Source organism: Amblyomma mixtum, chromosome 2, assembly GCF_055824585.1.
Source record: "Amblyomma mixtum isolate Tamu chromosome 2, ASM5582458v1, whole genome shotgun sequence".
Taxonomy (NCBI): domain Eukaryota; kingdom Metazoa; phylum Arthropoda; class Arachnida; order Ixodida; family Ixodidae; genus Amblyomma; species Amblyomma mixtum.
In genome coordinates, this window is record NC_143013.1 from 2185834 (window position 1) to 2204570 (window position 18737).

Genomic DNA, 18737 nt, shown 5'->3' on the forward strand with positions numbered 1-18737 from the left:
CGCACCATGGGAAGGCATATGGAGCGTGTTTAGCTCACACAAACAAATCGGCTTGGAGCGCGTATTTCTGATGACAGAGCAAGGGCCAGGGTCCATGAGACTAGGAAAGGACGCTATCTGGTGACAAAACATGCAAGACGAAAGCAGAAGGGAAGGGTTGCTCCAACGGAGCCCGCATCGGCTGGTGAGGCCTTATACCGCAGACTGCCTCTGAAGGTTTGCTTCAGCGTTAGTGTCAGTCGCCGATCTGCACGAGATGAGGATATACCAGGTGCTGGTGATACTTGCCCTTGTCTGCGGCTCCAGGGCGAAAAGATACGGTCGCTGCGAGCTGGCTTCCATATTAGTGCGCAATGACATCCCCAGGAATCAGATCCCGGACTGTGAGTATAAACATTATTTGGCTTGTTGCGGACTAGCCATTCATTTTCGGCATGTACTGATGCAATAACATACCTCATGCCAGCGAAAACGACTCTCCTTGGAGTAGTCATGTTCTTTCATTGGTGCAGCCGATGTGGTTCCCGGTTTCACGACAGTCTAGCTTTGTGCCAGAAAGCAATTGATTGCAGGCAGATATCGCAATATAAACTCGATTAATAATTCAGAAAATATCATTTTTGGCTCCACCTACTCACGGTCCAGGTTTCCGCCACTGTAAGCGTACGCATACATGACGTCGGGTGGGATTGGAGAGTGACGACTAGCTTTTTTGACGCTGTTTGAATTCGCCGTGAGAATGTTTTGGGCAAAATGGAAACAGTTACAATGTCACAGCCATAATTACATCGCACAACTTCTCAAATGCCGCCGCGGTGGCTCAGTGGCTATGGTGCTCGGCTGCTGACCCGAAAGACGCGGGTTCGATCCCGGCCGCGGCGGCTGGAATTTCTTTGGGGGAGAAATTCTAGAGGCTCGTGTACTGTGCGATGTCAGTGCACGTTAAAGAACCCCAGGTGGTCGAAATTTCCGGAGCCCTTCACTACGGCGTCTCTCATAGCCTCAGTCGCTTTGGGACGTTAAACCCCATAAACCAACTAAACCAACCAACTTCTCAAATGGCCCACATATGAGTCGCGGTGCTCAACACATCGAAAACTTCAACATGTTGCAGTTAGATTTTGCTTGGCTTGTATGCAAAGTATAGCATTAGGATTTGCATGCGGTATTTCCCATTTCTGTTGTTCTTAGAGGGAAATGCAATGCCAAGCGCAATACAGGAAAAAGTATGACTTCTTTTTGCTTTCTTTCTGCAGATACTAAAAACGTCGAAAGGTATTTGTCTCTATGTACTCGTACGTGCCACCGTTGTTAGTGGAAGAAATTGTTTAATGCCTTATAGCAGTCTGTCACTACTCAGCCGGCTCATCATCGCCTTCATTCCTGAAGACCACAGCTGTAAATGTTCTTGGAAAACATAGGACTACATGAACAGTCTGCGTCTTAAAATTTCAGGTCTAGAACACAAAGAACATGGCTTCCCTTTTTAACACCACCTCATAAATTTCAAGACGCCGCTTTGTTGTACACTTAAACACGCTTGACGTTAATGGTTTATTACTCCACTATAAGCGCCGAGAAGAGTGTGAATGTGCGCGAAAGCACTGCACTTGACACCATTTATTTTCATATTGTCTTCAGGACAATACCCTTCAATGTAGGGAGTGTTAGGTTTCAGTGACATTGCATTTCATACTTGCAGGGGTCTGCATGGCGACTGCTGAGAGTAGTCTAAACTCTAAAGCCATCCACAAAAACAAGAACGGCAGCACGGACTACGGCATCTTCCAGGTGGGTGTTGCTAATACCCATACCCTGTAAATTAGTTCGCTGTCTTCGTTCAGACGCCTGATACAGCGGTACCATATAGAACTCAGTTGCCTGAATTTTCAACTGGAGCCTTTCTTTATTTGTAAAGTCACAGCATCAGCTCCCACTCAATTAGCCAGCATTTCTATGCACCTTCCGCAACCCGGCCTTCTACTCTTGGTACCGATTTTCTTCCGAGAAATGTATTAGAAAAAAAAATATAGTATTTCCTCCTGTGGTCTACGGCCTCGACACTTTTCTTTAACATGGTATTTATTACAGTGAAGCAATGTTGTATGTACATGAAATATGTACAAACCAAGAAGAAGACGATCGCAAATCAACGCAATGCATATTACGATACACCTAAATACCCCAACTCGAGAAAAGAAGCGACTCGGGGCACATGACTATTACAGCATAATACGACACACCTAGGCAACGACGCACTAGAAAGAAGGCCATGAAAAGCACAACACTAGGAGTGGTTGCCACTCCGGTTCAAACACACTATGGGTTCACGATTCATGTGGCGAATTAGGCATGTTGTACATAATTACAGGCACAGCAGCGCACAAAAGACAGGGAAAAATTAGACAGATGTGGTCTCTTGTAGAAACATCAGATTCACAATGTCGGCCCATCATGCGCGTTTTTGAGAGGCTGTGTAGTCCAATCAGAAAGAATATATCTAAAGGTTCACCAGCAAATGGCAGTGCAGTGAGATACCGCACTAACGCCGCAGCCGATCACGCCTAAAGCAAAACCATGAGCCAACCAGGCTGAACACATGTTTTCGCCCGTCAGCTCGATTTAACCCCGTTAAAACCCTTGTCACTTTTTCTTATTTACTTGTTTTCTGCCATTTTCTATCCGCCAAACGAGCGAAGTTCGAGCTTCTGCGTTCTCCGCTACTTGAGCGCATTGCACATACAAGCAGCAAACGAAGACGAGCGAAGTCCAAAGTCGGCTAGCCAGCGTTTGAGTGACTTCAATGCAGGAAGCAAACGGAGAGGGCCGGGGAAGTGTCTCCTGCGACCCGGTCGCAATAACGCAAGCGTTATTTTCACCCGTGACGTCGCATCCGGTTTGAAAAATGACGCCACGTCCGGCCATTTTTTTGTTGTTTTTGTCATGTTTGAGCCGAGCTACAGCCGAGCCGAGCATTGCTTGCAGTAGGAGAATGGCCGGACGGTGGGAGCTACGCGCGCTCGTGTTGCCCGTGAGCAATTTCTCTGTTCTTCCTGTCTTTTGGTATGTATGTACTGTATGTATTGAGTGATTGCCCGTTATATGGCATTAGGCATTTCATTTTGAACTTCCTTGCGCCCGAATATTTTGTGTTTGCAGATCACCCAGGACTAGCACTGAGCCCGCTTGCCCGGCAGTGGACACAAAGGCCCTAAAGGTGAGACTCGTCTGTTTTATCCTGAGTTCTGCTCAAAAGCTCAGTGCAGTTCGACAGAAGAGAATATGCGCTGAGTATGTTGTACCTTTTGTCAGCCCGGCCAAACGTAACTTTTGGTCATGTAAAACAGGCATGGTTAGCCTGCGCCCGAAAAAAAGGCGGGAAACTTTTGACAACAGTCCAGTTGAACTAACCGTTTATGCGGTGAGTTTTGTGCGCGGTCCGATTTTTTGTGCCCCCGCTAATAGGAAAGTGTATAGATTACTGATTTAATGGTTCATTTTACAGTTGTGTTGCTGTTTATCCATACGAGCCGCTTTCCGAAACAGGGGCACTAATTGCGGCGAGATAAGCGATTACGCTTTGGTGTCTGCAGCGCGTAAACATGTTCTTTTAAATTTATTTCCATTTCAGAAAACGGCACTTGAAAAACCGAAATGCAGTTTACTTGTATGCACGGACCTTCCCGATTCCTGCATCGAGTCCGGCGTTCTCTTGCTGGCGCAGAGGCTGAACAAAATGGGACGATGGAATGCGGAAGCAGCAAAGGCTTTAAGGCGCCACTAGGTGAGCTCTCCACCTCCTGTGAATTTTAAAACTAGTGCTGTGCCACCTGCACTGAGCTTCAGTATTACACGGGGAAGGTGATTGGACCCACGTAGCTAACTAGCATGGAGCGCATGAGGCTACTGGAAAAGCAAGCTTTCTTTTATTAAGAGCTTATTACAGGTGATACTGCAAAGAGTCCTTAAGAAGGGGAACATTGTGGACAAAGTGCTTGATGTCCTTTGATATTTTGGAAGCTTGTGAGTTGCATAAAGCTCACAAGGCACTGTTGCAGTGTGTGACAGGTCATTGTGGTAATGATGATTATGTGGCCATTTGCTTTGCACGGGTGAGTGGCAGTTTTTCGCCCTGGCTGTCAAGTAGAAAGAAAAAACAAAAAGAAAATGTGGGAACATTAACTCTTAATGTGGCTTTCACCTGCAGACACTAGGTGAACAAAGCCTGCCCGTATAGTGAACAAAGCAACTCTGCTGTTACGGATCTAGCAAATTATAATTTTGAAAGTGGGCCTCCTGCTGTGAAACCGGGAACGTTTGTGCCCCTAGAGACAAGCAGAGGCGAGAAGCCATAGGCAAATGTAGGTAGGACAGGTAGCTGAACGAGGGAGTAGTTCCCATATTTGAAGAACACATGGAAAGACAAGGACGAGGCGTTGTTTGTGTTGTTCCTTCTATGTTTGTCTCTTTTTCCCCCACAAGTTAAAAGTCGATATTTGTTGTAGTTTCACTTTTTGAGGCAGAGAGCACAGGGATGACTCACACAGCATTAGTGTTTTCGTTTCGTTCCTACTGTTTTGTGTACTTGCACCTCATGACCTCAAATGCGGCATTGTCATGATCTTACGTGGTGCTATGCTGCACACTTATGGGTGTGTGGTGTTCAGGTTCAAGCACCAGCATAGGGCTTCCAGTGCAGCAGGAATTATGAGAGGAAAAAAAGCCTCAAAGATGTGGATGGGCAGTTTAGCTCTTCAGTTTGCTTTTTGTGAAAAATTCTGTGGCAGGAGGTTACATGTCAGCCCACCCCTTATGTAATGCTGCCTTTGGGCCGTTGAGGTACAGATAAACTGATAAATAAACAACAAAAAGTAGTTACTGTTCAGACAGTATAATTTGCAGCTTTGGTGGAGGATTTTCTGTGGCCCCTTCAGGGAGTGTTTACCCAGAAATTGTAGTTATTCCTTAATGCCTCTTGGTCCTAAGAACCAAACAGTAATCAATTGCCCTCATGCCTCTTGATGAGGAAATCTGAGAGGTTGAAATGATAATTTACCATAGCTGTAAACAGTAATGGCTGGGTGTATCGCCGGAGAGAACCGAAGTCATCTACTGGACTGAGTGGTAAGAATTTCGGGTTGGTTAAAGCACAGATGGCTTAACATCATATCGCCAGATCTTGCACTGTTGGCGTGTGTGATTGTTGCGGTATATGTGGCTGGTGAGCTGTCAACTTGGGTGTGACAAAAGTTGTAAGCTCAGCCAGACATGCCTGTGCTGTTTGAGCTCTGGGCAAGAGCTTTGAGCGAGGCCACTGCATTGTGTCCCTGTTGTACATTTGGCCAGGGGTGGAAGTGCTGCGCCAATTGCGCCATGCTGCGCCAATTTAATCTCCTGCGCCAAGATGCGCCTAAACGGCAATTTACGCCCATTACAAGTATACAGAGCCAAATTTAGCTGAGTGTTATTGTCAGCTGGGCAACACTGGGCGCTCGCTACGAAACGGACGCAACTGCATTGGCATCGACAGTTGGGTTCGCTCTTGGAGGAGGGAAAAAAATTACCGAATGCACTGGAAATTCTAGTGTGCTTGGCGAAAGCCTTGTGGTCAACCCACAGCCGCTTTCCCGAACCGCTTGGCGCGTGGCGGTCTTCCCGCGTGTGCGGTTTTTGTCTTTGGTGACTGCGGTATCTATTTTGATTGCAATGTTTTAGAGCGAGCTCTTTGGTTTGGTTTGGTTTGGTTTGGTTTATGGGGTTTAACGTCCCAAAGCGACTAAGGCTATGAGAGACGCCGTAGTGAAGGGCTCCGGAAATTTCGACCACCTGGGGTTCTTTAACGTGCACTGACATCGCACAGTACACGGGCCTCTAGAATTTCTCCTCCAAAGAAATTCTAGCCGCCGCGGCCGGGATCGAACCCGCGTCTTTGGGTCAGCAGCCGAGCACCATAACCGCTGAGCCACCGCGGCGGCACTGAGAGCTTTGGCGCCTGTTTCGCGGCGTCGCCGTCGCTGGTGTTCATTGTGTTCATTGGCATTGACATTTTACACTCTGATCATTTTAAGGAAAGGAAGCGTTGCAGTGTTTTAGAGCGTTGTAGTGTTTTAGAGGGAGCCCTTTGGCGCTCGTTGACATTTGAAACTCGGATCATTTTAAGGAAAGGAAGCGTTGCAGTGTTTTAGAGGGAGCTCTTTGGCAGAAACGTTGCCCTTGCCATTGTCTGTTTGTGTTCACTTTGTTCATTGCCCTTGCGTGTTCACTTTGTTCATTGCCCTTGCCATTGTCTGTTTGTGTTCACTTTGTTCATTGGCGTTGATGTTTTACACTCTGTTGATGTTTTACACTCCGATCATTTTAAGGAAAGGAAGCGCTCATAACTGGCTCCCTGGGTCAGTGCACGCCTGAATCCCACTTTTGGGTTGTTTTGGCTGCTAGCAACCATGGCTGTACAGGAAGGGAGGCAGTGGGAGTGAAAGAAAAAAGACAGAGAGAGGGGCCATAGGGAAGAAAATGAAAATTCTATTTGAGGCAAGGAAATTCTGCAGTAAGCAGTAACTGTCTTGATTCTTCCGTTTGCAGAGGAAGTGAAAGAAGGAACAGAAAGAGTACTGTAGTGAAGAAAATGAATTTGAGGAAAGGAAATTGTTAGAGGAGGCGGTTGTGCTGTGGAGGAGAGGCCACAGTTGGCACGATTCCAGCGCAAGCACAGACACTGTGAGCATGAGCCATTAGAGGCTTTCACTCTGGAGATAAACAGCACTTAAAACGGCGTCTTTGCCATAGGCCTGGCTTACTAGCCCCAAACCGAATCGGTTTTTATGATTCCGGACACCTTGACCTGCAAAGCAACCGCCAGCGCGGGCAGGGTAAACGGCGCGCGAATATAATTTTATTTACCTGAGCTAATTTCACAAACGAATTACGAGCTTCTTGCACGTGGTGCTGCCAGGGAATGGACACCTGACTTACTACCCATCGTGCGAGGTACTGTCGTGCTCTTACCTCGCACACAGTTGGCGTTGCTTTGGTTTGGCCTGGCCAGTTATGGGGTTACATCTTCACAGCGGCGCGGCCGGCGTCCCCTCACTACTCGCTACTCGCACCTTTCACAGCTGTACAGAGCAACGCGTTCTTCCACAGCCTGCCTTGGGTGCACCCGCGTGTACGCTGGTGCATTTTTTTTCATATATGCTTGGGTGTTAAATTTTTGGTGCGCATTTAAGTGAGGGCACAAATTATGTGAGTACCTTCTTGTTTTTTTTGGCTGCAACAATTTTCCAAATTTTAAAATCCGCTGGTTGGCGGGTATTGATTCTTTTTTTTTCGGTCCTGACATAGTATATTCGAGATTCTGCAGCACTCTTTTGACGGTTTGACGAACTGTCGCCAATATGATGTTTTCTTTTTTTTCGGAACTGAAATTGATGACAGCTAATTTACTGCAACTACTGTTTGTAGCAGCTGCCACATGTCTATTTTTTTATGAACTCTAGCAAATATCTTTAGCGCGATTGCAGTCCTTTTAAAGAATTCTGGCCTGTAGGATTGATGATCAATATTTCTGCAGTTTTGGGGCGAGTTGCAAACAAAATTGCTCTCAGTCGCATTTAAATGTTGCCAGTTTGCTCCAAAAGTGCTCCCAAATAGCCTACAAATTGCTCCATATCTGCTCCAAAATGGGACTTTGCTGCTCCAAAGCTGCTCCAAAATAAGACTTTTGCGGCTCCCGTTCCTGCTCCAAAAAGCTGGAGCCTGCTTCCACCCCTGTTTGGCTTTTGTGGTGCTCCAACTTCCTCCTTCCCCCACCTTTGCTCGGAATGTCGCCATGGGAGTGAGAGAAATTGGTGTGATGTAATTAGAGCAGTGGCATGGCCATAAGATCCATCCGCACAGTACCACTTATAGGTTGTTTGCTGGTTTGGCACCGCGGTCAGGATTGAGGTGAGTTGTGAGTGGGCCACTGTGGAAAATGACATTAGACCAGCAGCAAACATGGCACCAATGGTGGAGAGCAAACTTTGATCTCTGTGTTGCCATTGTTGTCAAAGTTATCTGTGAGGCCATCGAGGGCAGCACCTGTTCTGAATGCATCGCATAGCAGTAGATCAGAACTTCACTTTTACACTTGGGTCATGGGCCTCACTGCAGGAGGTGTATCAGTCAGTTCAGATTTCACATTGAAACGCATCAAATTCAGCAACCTTACTAGTCATAAGTACAGTGAAACCTCATTAAGGTGTACCTCGTAGCACTGCAGAAAAACTATGTGCAAAGCGGCAATATGCCCAAACTGAAAGCGGCCTGAATATATCCATTTACCTGATAAAAAATGATTCCTGATCAATTTTTAAAATGTGCACACGAAACCTTTTAACTGCATAGCTACCGTTCAGCCTCGAATGTGGCTTGAGCAGGGTATGTAATCCTAAGGCAAAATAACCGCTGGTCCTTAAGGGTCCTTAAAGAAGGCAAGCATAGCAGGGGGCGGCAGAAAGGTACATGGGCGGATAAGATTAAGCAGTTTGCCGGGATACGGCCACAGCTGGCAAAGGACAGGGTTAATTGGAGAGACATGGGAGAGGCCTTTGCCCTGCAGTGGGTGTAGTCAGGCTGATGATGATGATGACACTGCCATCCTGCTGCAGAACATCTGCAAAGAGCCCTTCACAGGCAGCGTGGCTGTCAATACTGAGAGCTTCGCCCTGATGTGACACACTGCAGCTTATTTAATTTGGGAAGCACGCTATCCATGACAGCGTTGGTAATATGAGAACGCAATGAGAAGGGGCTGGACCACAGCTGCACAGTGGCGCAGATCAGCCGGCAACGCAGCAATGATAGGTGCGGCGCATGGAGGAAAACTGAAATCTGCTGCAGAAAGCCCAAGTCATGTGACAGCAATTAGCAGTAGCTATAGCAGTGGCACATCTGCATGGCTAGGGTCGTGGCTGCTCGTACACCAGCACCTGCAAACAGGTTAGTGACAAGCCTCGGGTGTGGTGGGGACATGCTGGCACCCCCCTTTCCTTACAATGGGAGGGAAGAGTTCTCTCTTTCCAGATGCGTCAAGCAGCTGCAAGTAGGCTAGGCATGTCAGCAACATGTCTTATTATGTCAGTGTGGCGTATGCATTAAAGCACTCATGAACTTTCCTTTTAAATAATATGCATTTTAAAAAAACTGTGCATCCAGTAGTTTTTTAAACTTTGGCATATCCGTATCTTTACCTTCTCTCAGTATTGGTCACTGGCTACAAAACTGGAAAACTGCTCCTATGGAATTTTGGCTTCCGACAAAGACTGCTCCAAAATGCTCGTGGCCATTCCCTCCTCTGCACATGCTGTGTGGTGTGTAATATTCATTTTTCCCATGGGCATTGTCACATATGGCAAGCTGGGTGGTGTGTATCGTTTGCGTAAGGACTTAAGGGCACTGAGAAATTCCCTAGGCAGCCGCTTGGCCGCCCACTGATTTCAAGGTGATTGCACTCTGCTTTTCAATGAATGCTAAATCCTGACGTGATGGTGTCTGCAAATTTTTTTGCCACCTTCCCCCCCTCCCTCCCTTTTTTTTGTCTCCTTTTATTATTTTTTTCTTGGATGTTGCAAGTGCTGTTTTATGCAAGAAGCTTGAATTAGGAGTTTCGAAAAATTTGATTGCTGGTCTGCACGTGATTGTCTCCATGTCCAGGTTTTGCGCCATTTCCTAATCCCTGGCATTTATTGGCACTTTCACTTCATTAAAAGTTTTGTGTGTGTGTGTGTGCTGGCACAAATTTTGGAAAGCTCTTTTTCTAGCGCTTGCAAGTTCTTTCCATATTTTCGTTTTTCATGGGGCTGGAGCTTCATGGCACATCCAGTCCATCAACTATTCCTTTGCATTTTCAGATACTTTGTCCCATTGCATTTGTGTAGTGTGGAGGAGCCGCCGCTGCTCTTAGGATGCTTTGTCTCCTTGCTTTTTTTCATAGCCTTCTCCGCAGTGCTCAGGTGCATTTGGGCAAAGTATCGAAAAATGATGACTAGCTTGGCTGGCATTTCCTCTTAGTCAATGAATGCACCATGCCGTCAGAATTTGACGAAATTATGGACATGTACACCGGGGAATCGTTTCAGAAAGTTATCCAGGATTTATATTGTGAAGAAATATAGTGTAACTTGCATAATTTTTGGGTTTGTTATACGGCAGATTACACGAACCAAGAACAGAATAGCAAGGTTCTACTATATTTCTCTGAAGGGCTGTGATGGCTTTACAGGGTGTGTAGCTACCTTGAATCATCAGGGGAATTTTCTTTACCTGTAAAAATGAGTGAATTGGGAGGAATACGATCAAGAAAGTGGCCAAGTTGGAAAAAAGGACTGACTGAAATTAACGCAGTGGTCTGCCGCAAGTTTCAACGGTACTGTGAGTGCCCAGCACACGGTCTGTTCACATTGGCGTGGCATATTTTTGCTTCTAACATGTATGAGGCATGGCAGCCTGTCTGTTTTGGGTGCCTTTTTCTTGTCGTCCATGATGTGAGCATTGTATATACTGGTTCATTCTGTACAGGTTCCCGGACTCGACAGTTAATTTGGGCTGGTGCATATGGATAGACATAGCTGCATTCAAAAGTATTTTCTGTGGAATAAGCCGTAGTCGTAGCAATGTGCAGAGTTCATGCACTTTCAGTGTACTCATGCAAGGAGCCACGCCACCCTAGCGTGGCATCAAAATCAATCTGAAAATCTTGCTCTCAGGCCTCATCAATCTTGTGGGCCATTGCAGAAACAAGCAAATAGAGGCTAGTTTCTCTGCAGTTCGAGCTGTGATAAGGTCATAGGAAGCTGATATTTTTTATGGAAATCTCTTGGTGCTTGTCCCATGGCATTGCTGCTGTCGAAAGGGATGCCAGTGTGAGCACAGGGTGCCTTCATTGGAAAGGCAGAAAACGGCAGTACTTTTCACTGATTTAAAAACCAACCTTTGAAAGCCTGAAATAATCTCTGGCAGTACAATGAGAAGTTTATGAATCCCCTGAAAGCATGCGGAGTGTTTCGTTTAGATAATTTTCCAGCATTTTCTCAAAGTGGTGCTCTTTGTTTCTTCTGTAAAAGCACATATGGCCACCACTCTTATGAACCATTAAAAGAGAGCAGAAACTTGTTAGCATAATTTTAAGAAACTTCCAAATCTAAGAGCCCTGATCACTGAGGCACTTTTCGTCTGGTGAGAAGGAAAACAGCTGCCAAAATTGCTGCACAGATTCCAAATTGAAATCTGCCAGCATCTGTGGGCCCGTTATGGCTAGGGATTCCAGTGTGGTGAAACCCATACACAAAAGTCAAGCGGGCCATGTCCCGTCAAGAATGGTGCATCTGGGACAGCATTTCACGGTTGGATCTGTCTCTAGGTGTGACGAGGCAGCGTGGAAGACGCAGTCTTGTTAAAGCTCTCAATCGCGTTGTGGCTTGAGCTGCTGTTCATTGATTTTTCGTGGAATCTTTTGTTTCTCAGCAGTGTGCCACATCACGTCATGCGCCTTTTCAGTGTGAACTGTGACAAGAGCATCTCCACTTGCCACCTTACAAATTCAAGCTGTCAGGTTTTTCCCTGCACACAGTTATGCTTTAGGCAAATTTTACCATTCTACATGATTTCCTCTCATTCACTGAGATGCTTAGTAAGCATTAGGATGTGATAAATTATGAGAAGTAAAATATTGGTGTAGAATATTTCGTTTCATTGCTGCATTTTGAGGAAACATGTTTTTATTGTAATTTTAACTATCTGTATTGATATCTGAACTACTCTAGAATATTCAGTTGCATTTGCTGTGAATTTTATTGCTGTTATCTGCTTCAAAATGAAAAAATTGATGTTGCCACGCACTTGGTAGAGAACATCAAATGCTGGGAAGAATGAAGAAAAGGGTAGCCACTTATAATAAAGAGATGGACTTCGTAAAAGGAGCTTTCTCAAACAGGGGAAGCAAATCTCTTTTCAATGCAGCTTTTGCAGCTTCATTCATTTTTTTCTGTGAATTGATCATGTATACTGTCCATTATTATCGCCACTATGTTTCTCGCTTCGGCCGTCGGGAATTCAAAATGAGCAGCTTGCTGGACACCCAGTTTTAATTTTCTTTGTTGAATGCTTCAGCTCGCCTAGATAGCATATTTAACTCAGGAATGCATTTAACGGCTACATTTTAGTCTTTTTGTCCGCAGATTTTTGTTATTCTGTGCACACCGCAAGGAAACTCGACTATGTAAACCATGCGGAAAGATATTTGTTTGAGTGGGATTAGATTCTTACTTTATGTGCAATGTGGATAGCAGCAATGCACTGCACTGGGTGCATTTCATCCAATGCAAGCAGATGCTGCTTTCAGTTGGCATCTAGATCACAAGGGCTTATTCAAGCTGCAACGGGAACAGGAGCATTGCTGAGAACTAGGTCTAATTTCATACATAGCAAAGCGCAAGGAAAGCAAATATTTATTTTAAAAATGCATTGTACAAAACAAATTTTATCTGCTTGTGAATGCGCAATATACTCGCAAGATCACCAAAAAGACTCCCAGAAATTGTTGCACCCTTTTATCCTTTTGGAATGGGCAGAGTGTTCCAAAGCGGCCGCCGCGGTGGCTCAATGGCTATGGTGCTCGGCTGCTGGCCCGAAAGACGCGGGTTCAATCCCGGCCACCGCGGCTGAATTTCTTTGGAGGAGAAATTCGAGGCCCGTGTACTGTGCGATGTCAGTGCACGTTAAAGAACCCCAGGTGGTCGAAATTTCCGGAGCCCTCCACTACGGCGTCTCTCATAGCCTTAGTCGCTTTGGGACGTTAAACCGCATAAACCAAACCAAACCAGAGTGTTCCAAAGCTAAATACAATGCTGAAATCACGTATTCGGACTGAGATCGTCCCAAGTGAGCTGCTTGGTTTCAGAACTCGACGTTGCTCCTCACCCACTTGGCTTTGCTAAGCATATTGTAGTACCGGCCAGCAATTCGAAAAGCCCTGCTATGCACAGCATGTGTACGAGAGCAGACGACGCAGCAGTCCCTTTGTCTACTTTTGGAGCCCGCGTGACCAGGGTTGATGCTCTTGGGAGTGACGTCATAACACACCCCGGCACTCAGAAAGCGAAACCGCTCAGTATAAGTAGCACGGTAATAAATGATTTATAGTGCATATATGAATCGTGCAGCATGTGTCATGTATATGTGCCCTGGGGCCAACCAAAAAACAAAGATGCCAACCAAAAATTTGTTGTCCCCCATTTTAACATTTTGGGTTTAGTATATGGAGCTTTTGACCTCCTGTGTGCCAGCGTCGGAAGCTGCAAAAGGAAATGCGGCGTGTTGTGGGTTGGCCAAGCTTAACTGCCAAGACTTGAAACCTGATAATTTCATTCTCTTAATTAGTACTGGTCTGACCCAGTGAAAACCTTCCGTTGTTTGTCTTGACTATTTTCATTCTCTCTTGAGCTCTGTGCACACTTCTTTTTGTGTGTGGTTCTTCCAGCACATCTTCAACTATGTTGCTTTTATCCTTTTTTTTTTTTTTAAGGTCTTTCAAATGTCCATGCAGAAGGCCACTAAGGAGTGCGTAGGCTGTTGCGATAGTCTGTTGGGCGATGTTTAACAGTACCTTTTCCTGGGCTAGTTGGTGTGACATTGTGTTCACGAAAGTAAAAACAGCGCTAAATTCTACACAAACCACACAGACTGCAGCGCCCGTCTTGTCCGTCTCTCTGTGTGGTTTGTGTAGAATTTAGCACTGTTTTTACTTTCCTGAACACAATTGGGAGATGTTCTTATCTTTTTCTCTCTTGCATGCATTCCATTTTTTTTGTGTGTGCATTTGTTTGTGGGTTTCTCCTGGTGGTTTATTAGTTGCATTTTACTTTTCTGAGCTTGCCCACTTTTGTTTTCTCTTTTCATGGCATCCAACCCTGCATATGGCTGACACTAGGGGAGGGACTGCAGCAACCGACCTTGCATGACGCAGCATTCTCTGGTCCAAGGCACCTATTCATCGTTCCAGGCTACTGGCTCAAGAACATGCTCACAAGTCTGCACCTTGGCCTACAAGCAGAATGACAATATACCCATTGCTGCCAGAACTGCTGTGCCAAATAAAGTATTCCTACCAACGTGCCTTGTCGGTGATTAATGAAGCATATGAATAGATTACTAACAACTTGGTTGGCCCTATAGAAAAATGTTACAAAACAGTCGGTTGAGACCGTACCCAGCCTCCACATTGTTTCCTCTGCAGAGCCGCATATTGCCTTTCTGTTTATGCCCCTGCAGCAGAAAATGTTGCACAAAGTTAATGAGGAGAAGAAATTTCACTGACAAGCTGCTCTGAGACTACTGCTAGAAGGGTACTGAAGCCCCGTGAAAATGTAGATCAGGTAATGAATGTTTGTGGGTGCTGCACGTGTACTTTCGATGCATAGGAGGGGCCAGTTTCAACTTTCTTGTACAGGTAGGTAGCATCTTTTCTGATTGCACCATCCCTTGATGTGGGATGCTTCTGCCTATACCACCACCTCATTCAGCACTGACTGTGCTAGGAAAGCTCTTGCTGAATATTGTAATCTGGGTGCTTTTAACTGAATGGTCTTTGTAGGTATTTCAAAAAGGCTAGGCAACCATCCTAGCACTACTGGGGTTCCAACCCACTGCAAACTAGGCAGATTCTGTAGCGCTTGGCTCTCGCTAGCAGTTAGTGAAATTGGTATCTCCCTAAACTGCACTCTGAAAGAGCATAAAGAAAACTCTTCCACGGTAATTCATGCCATGCAACATGACATGGAAAACATCACGTGGCTAGTTCATCCATTGTTTTCAGGTTCAAGACATCTGCCAATTTCTATACGGTAGCTTCAGTCTGTTGCAAACTACATTTCTCTTGAAGGCAATTTTTGAGCAGGAATTGGGTTTCACCCAGTTTTCATGGTGATGCTTTGGGTGCACAAACTGGGTAATGTTGGTCTTTACCTGTTAACAAAGGGCCCTAAAAGTTTAAAATGATATTTGGTAAATTCGATTTACAGTCTTCTCTTACCGTTTCTGACCTATCTTTCCTCAAACAGAACAGTGGCTGATTGAATTCGCATCACTTGTTAATGTCAGATTTAATTTATTTCTTGCTCTAACCCTTCTTAGCTGCTAAGGGCCATTATTGCCCGAGAGGTATGTAGGGTGTGTACTGTACTACACACACGGAAATCGCTTCATTCAAATCTGCGGTATTTACGAAAAGGTACTTCGGTCCCATCAAAATCTCGTATTTCAGTGCGACAAAACGGCCGGCAGTACACGCTTATTCAACGGCCGTCCAGTTTACCTGTCCTGGCCGATGATGAAGCATGGCAGTGCAGCGTGCTGCACGCGGCCATCGTGTTTTCGACAGCCCCCGGACCGATAGTCTATGAAAGGCCATTACATGCACTATGCGCGCGTTGCTTGGTGTGGGTTGTGGTCTTTGCGGCTCCTTCACTGCAGTTCTTTTTTTTTTTTTTCCCTGCGCTCCTGTCACGACGTGGGACCAGTTTATTTTAGAACGTGCGAGGCCGATCGAGTGGCATCTATGAGGCAACGCTAATGCGGCCAGTGCTGATGAGCGGTCGCGTAAGAATGACAAGACCGGTGAATGAATTAAACTCTCTGGTCGGGCTTTCTTTATTCCGAACTCTGTGTGGAGAACTATTTTCGGTCCCCTTACCCTTAATTTCAAATCGGCATGATTTGAACAAATTTTCAGACCCTTAACAGTTTATGCCCGACCATTGGCGCTTGGCGCTGCAACGATATATATCATTTTCATGGCGCGCACACAATTTGGCTCTAAACGTGATGGTCCTTGCCTTCATCTTCAAAAGTCTTGGCGCAAATCTCAAAAGTTTACTCGCAACAAACATAAATATAAGACTGCTCAAAGAGAGCAGCACGCGGCTACAAAACCACCGTGCCGCACACACGTGTCCACTCTTGGAACCCTCAGTTCGAATAGAATTTGACCAAAAGTTTGAGCTAAGAAAGCGAGCACGAAACAACGAGAGTTCACCGTGTGCGTGTGTTTGAGGAAAGGTCGAGCACAATAGGTTTTGCCACTAAAAGCACTGATCGTGGTGCTTGCGTGCGGTACAGCGAAACGGTGATATCGATACGAGATGGAAGTACGCGTGATATGTTGTTCCGCAGCTGGCGCTCCTATAGTCCTCACAATGAAAAGTGGAAGGATTGATTTTTTTTTTCTGCAAAACAAACCTCGAGTAGAACCCCGCTGTTACGTTCGCGGTTGCTGAATTTTACCAGTGCTACGTTTTCATGAGCCAGTCCAGCTGCCATAGATCGAAACCCATGTATACGTAATTGAAACTCGATCGCCTGTATCCGTTACATAATGCAATTGTTGCATCATTTCCGCATCGCATGCCGCGGAAGTCGCCTCGCGGTGATAGTTTACACCGTTCCGGCATTTGTTCAATGCGTGTGCAATGTCAGTGCCGGGTAGAAAAAGCGAAGCTATATACACTCTATCGGCGCTTGTCCACCGCTGTGTTAGGCGACTTCTGGCGGGAAGCCCCCACGCCAAAGTGAGCGCGCTTACTGAATAGGTGATTTTTGGTGCGGCTGTTGGCACAGTTACATCGCCGCTGTGATGCCAGCGCGAACGACCCTAACGCGCGAAAACGAAACTATGCCGCGGCAGACGGCACACGAGATGCAGTTGCGCGCGTTGGCTCCGACGGTTTTGTTTCTACCATCCGCTTTATTCTTGTCACCTGCACCTTAAGATACACAATTTCGAGATTTCAATAGGCGATGATCCTATGGGATTAATGTGGCCACCGCGATAACAGCGAAGAGGAGCGCGCGTACCGCACCTTCGCACGCTCCAGGCATGCTCCCTCTTAGCTGCTAAAACCCTTCCACAGACAGCTGCTCAGAAGCGGAATCGAAATTTGAGCTATATATATAGTTGGCATAGCATCATGGAAAAAATGGCACACTCATCACTTGTGTTGTTTGGTCTTCTTTGCTCATGCAGAACGATCCTGAGAACCACACAGCCTTGCTAATTCCAGAAAAGGATATGGCGCACAATTCATAATAATAAAAAAAACTGCAGGCAACAGTGCACAATTTTTTTTCACTCAAAACATTCATCTGCTACGTTTCCTGGCTGTTACTTTTTTTTTTTGCGGTCCTATGAAAAACTCTGCAGCAATGTGTTTTGTTGCATTTGATGCTCTGGTGCATTTAACAACTATATGTGGACACTTGAGTGCACTCTCAACTCTCACTTTAGGTCGTACACACATGTGTGTAGCCCAGAAAAATTTAACTTCATATTGTCTCTCCCAGATGCACACAAATCACGTACATCACCACCTGGACAACATGACCACAGATGTCATGCATATTCAAGAATGCTGATTCCATGGCTGCAGTTGAGGTTTTCGGCCAGAAGCATGGGTAGCGGGGTGAGCTGGCACAGGTTGATCGCTTGCAACAGAGAAGTAATCACTAGCGAAATGCGTCGTAGTATGTGCACCGACATTTGCAGCTGAACTGGTTTTTACTGAAATGTGAAATTTTTAGTAGTCACTGAAGAAGAAAATAAGTAAAGTGTGTATTGCAGAAACAAAAAAAAATTAAAAAAATTAATTCAGCTGGTGAATGTGAGAGATTTCAGTTGCAAAGTATATATGCCAATCCTAATTTATCTTCCAGAAAGTACTCTACAAGCTGTAATTAGTCCAAAAGTGATGGCCTACAGAGTGTTTCACTGAATGTGGCAATTTTTTAAATAGATTAAATACAGCTACAATATTTATTTAACCCGCAGGCTTGTAAATTAATATATAATATTTAACTTTTTACCAGTTACAGTAATGCCTCTTATTATAGCTGACCATAATATCCGCATCAGTTTTTAGATTCCTCAAATTGTGATTCTCTCGGCTGCAGTGCACTGAGTTTGGGGTGCACAAATGGGCGAAACTGCACGGGCCAGGAGCGCTCGCAGCCACGCCTACGAGTGCTGCAATACCTGCAGGTTTTTGACTGGTATCAACTGAAAATGTAGACAGTTTAGTCTGGCAAATCCCAACTGACCTCTGCTGAGATCACACACAACCGTGTGGTTTCCATAGCTGGTGACCAGTCGAAATCTGCCATTCTTGTGAAGTTGACCTGCTATTGACTAGGACAAACATTTGGCTCTTATTATGTCATTAACTAGAACAATTTGCAATGATATTTCAGGCACACTTCAGTTTTGATTACACAGTTTCACTTGGTTCCAGCTCGAACAGTGAAGCTGCTTTGCAAGAGAAGGTGTGGCATCATATATTAGCAAACAGCTATGATTCTTAATTTGAAACTGTGGCCAACAGATTTCTGGTTGAGACTGAGTAATATTAGTTCATATCAGCTGCAGCTGTGTCAAATTCTCAGTTTAGGATGTTTCCCTTGCAAGTGAAAGCAAATTATATTTCACCTGAACTATAGCTTATCAGCTACTGCCTTCATGACTGTAGAAAAAAAGGTTTAGAGCTCCTTCAAGTAAGTGCAGTATCAGTACAAGACCCACTTAATTTTCATTTAAAGGTATGATGGCATTTTCATCAAGCAGAGAGATGCAGTAGGGATTAGAACTGCAATGTGGGACATCGGTCATATGGTTACTTGGTCATCACAAAGCTGAACTTTTCTTATTAAATAGA

At 45.3% G+C, this 18737-nt stretch overlaps 1 protein-coding gene and 1 long non-coding RNA gene across 3 annotated transcripts in view; both read left to right on the forward strand.

Annotated features, from left to right (window-relative positions):
* Nucleotides 1-216: 216 nt before the first annotated feature.
* The window catches only part of LOC149358222 (lysozyme c-1-like), a 68201-nt gene continuing 49680 nt past the window's right edge, over nt 217-18737 (forward strand). The window contains exons 1-2 of the mRNA XM_089570282.1: nt 217-383; nt 1703-1791. Coding sequence (XP_089426408.1) covers nt 257-383; nt 1703-1791 — 216 coding nt within the window. The 5' untranslated portion in view covers nt 217-256. The remainder of the gene's footprint in view (nt 384-1702; nt 1792-18737) is intronic.
* LOC149358223 (uncharacterized) lies at nt 2825-14147 on the forward strand. Of its 2 annotated transcripts, XR_016288644.1 has the most exons (5): nt 2825-3063; nt 3160-3217; nt 3632-3784; nt 9241-9350; nt 13967-14147. It is a non-coding gene; the product is annotated as an uncharacterized LOC149358223 (long non-coding RNA). The 2 variants fall into 2 exon arrangements; XR_016288643.1 differs by lacking the exon at nt 9241-9350.